The following is a 1,750-nucleotide window of genomic DNA, read 5'->3' on the forward strand; positions in this document are numbered from 1 at the left end:
GGGGGGGGGGGGGATGTCCATAGAAGATAAAATGTCCTAGCTAGAAGGGACCTATGAATGTAGACTGTTTAAAGGATAAAGGGCCATATAAGTCAGGACATAGAACATTCGGGCTTGAGCCACAGGATCCTGTTACAACTAGCACAATCATTAAAAACAACTCAGTGCACCCCTGCCATGTAGAGAGGAGGCTGCTGAGGCCCAGGGAAAGGCAGGGACTTGTCCAAGGTCACCCTGAGCAGTCAGAGGCAGAGCCAGTCCTACTCACCCAGGCAGGACTCCAGATGACCAGGCTACTGAGTTCCCTGACCCCTGGGTGAGGCTATTTTTCCCCTAAAAACTGGCCAAGCCCTTTGAGCCTAGGCCCCTTGGATGTAACTTTTTCAAGCTATTATTCAATAAATCTTCCTTTGTTAAACGGGGAGTGTCTTGTTCTTTCTGTCCTGAAGGCCCTAAGTCAGGCCTGGCCAGCGACCCCAGGATAGCAGGATTTCCCCTGGGTTCAGAAGGCAAACCTCAGCCAGCCAGAGGAACTTGGATGCCCTGTTCCCAATGCAACATTCCATTGTGTAGATAGATGCGCTCAGCCCTCCTGGCCTTGAACCCAGGCTCCCTGGCTCCCATTTGTTGAAGGGCCCAGTCAGGGAGTGGCAGGGAGCTGGGGGGAGGGGAGAAGGATCCACACTTAATCTCCATTATGTAAGATTCAGCAGGGGGCACCCAGCCAAGCAGGGGGCCGGGCTTGGAGACTGGCCCATCAGAGCCTGGCCAAAAGCTCGGCTGCCCTGGCTCAGCCCAAGTCGGGCCAGGATCCTCCTGGAAGGCACAGGAGAACAGAAGGTCGATCATCATGAGTGGGCGAGTCGGGGACCTGAGCCCCAAGCAGGCAGAGGTCCTGGCCAAGGTGAGAGAGAGCCTTCTCCCTACTCAGGAGCCCTGTTCACTTCCCTAAAGCAGCCCCTGAGGAGGGTGATACTGGGGAGGAGGGGAGGGCTCTAGGCCTGTAGAGAGATGCCCTGGGTTTGAGTGACCTTGGACCGGCCATCTCCCCTCTCAAGCCCTCAGTTTTCTCATCTGTAAGATGGGGAAAAGAACCCCTGCCTCATCTTACGATGTAGAGCTTGAATGGGTCCCCCCAAATCACCCGGCCCAGGGATTCTTCACAATATCTGCTGATCCCTAAGGGTCCTCTAGGGGAAAACAGTCACTTCTGTTTCGTCACTGACCTGTAACTGAAACTTAGGATGCCTTTCATCTGTGAGTGGTTCTGTAAAAGGGTCCATCCACAGTCAGCATTTATTAAGCACCTGCTGAACTCCCAGTACTCTGGAGGTACAAAGGAACCCACAGGACAGTCCCTGCCCTCAACAAGCTCCCAGTCTGACAGGCAAGACAACGTGGAAGCCAGTGTGGGGATGATCCACCGAGGGAAGGAGCCAGAATTAGGAGGGGTTGGGAAAGGCTTCCCATAGCCAGGATCTAAGCTCCACCAGACTCTGACCAAAGTGGCCCAGAGCACAAAAGAAGGCAAGAGCCCCTGACCTAGTCTAACTCCCTCATTTTACAGGTGAGGAAACCGAGACCCAGACAGAGGAAGGCCCAGACATTCATAGGTCCCTTCTAACTAGGACATTTTATCTCCTATGGACTGCCCCCCCAAAAAAACCACCCACTCCCAGCCCTGACATCCCCTGTTCTAAGGGCCCTCCCAGCCCTGACATCCCCTGTTCTAAGGGCCCTCCAGCCCTGA

General features: G+C 54.5%; 1 protein-coding gene across 2 annotated transcripts in view; it reads left to right on the forward strand.

The window, feature by feature from the left end:
- Window positions 1–850: 850 nt before the first annotated feature.
- The window catches only part of LOC138156516 (SEC14-like protein 3), a 14,497-nt gene continuing 13,597 nt past the window's right edge, over window positions 851–1,750 (forward strand). For both annotated transcript variants that reach the window (XM_069081873.1, XM_069081874.1), the window contains exon 1: window positions 851–904. In XM_069081873.1, the coding sequence (XP_068937974.1) occupies window positions 851–904 (54 nt within the window). The remainder of the gene's footprint in view (window positions 905–1,750) is intronic.

This window comes from Petaurus breviceps, unplaced genomic scaffold (assembly GCF_028583685.1).
Source record: "Petaurus breviceps papuanus isolate PSGF00001 unplaced genomic scaffold, PetGlider_PUasm1.0 99, whole genome shotgun sequence".
Lineage (NCBI taxonomy): Eukaryota > Metazoa > Chordata > Mammalia > Diprotodontia > Petauridae > Petaurus > Petaurus breviceps.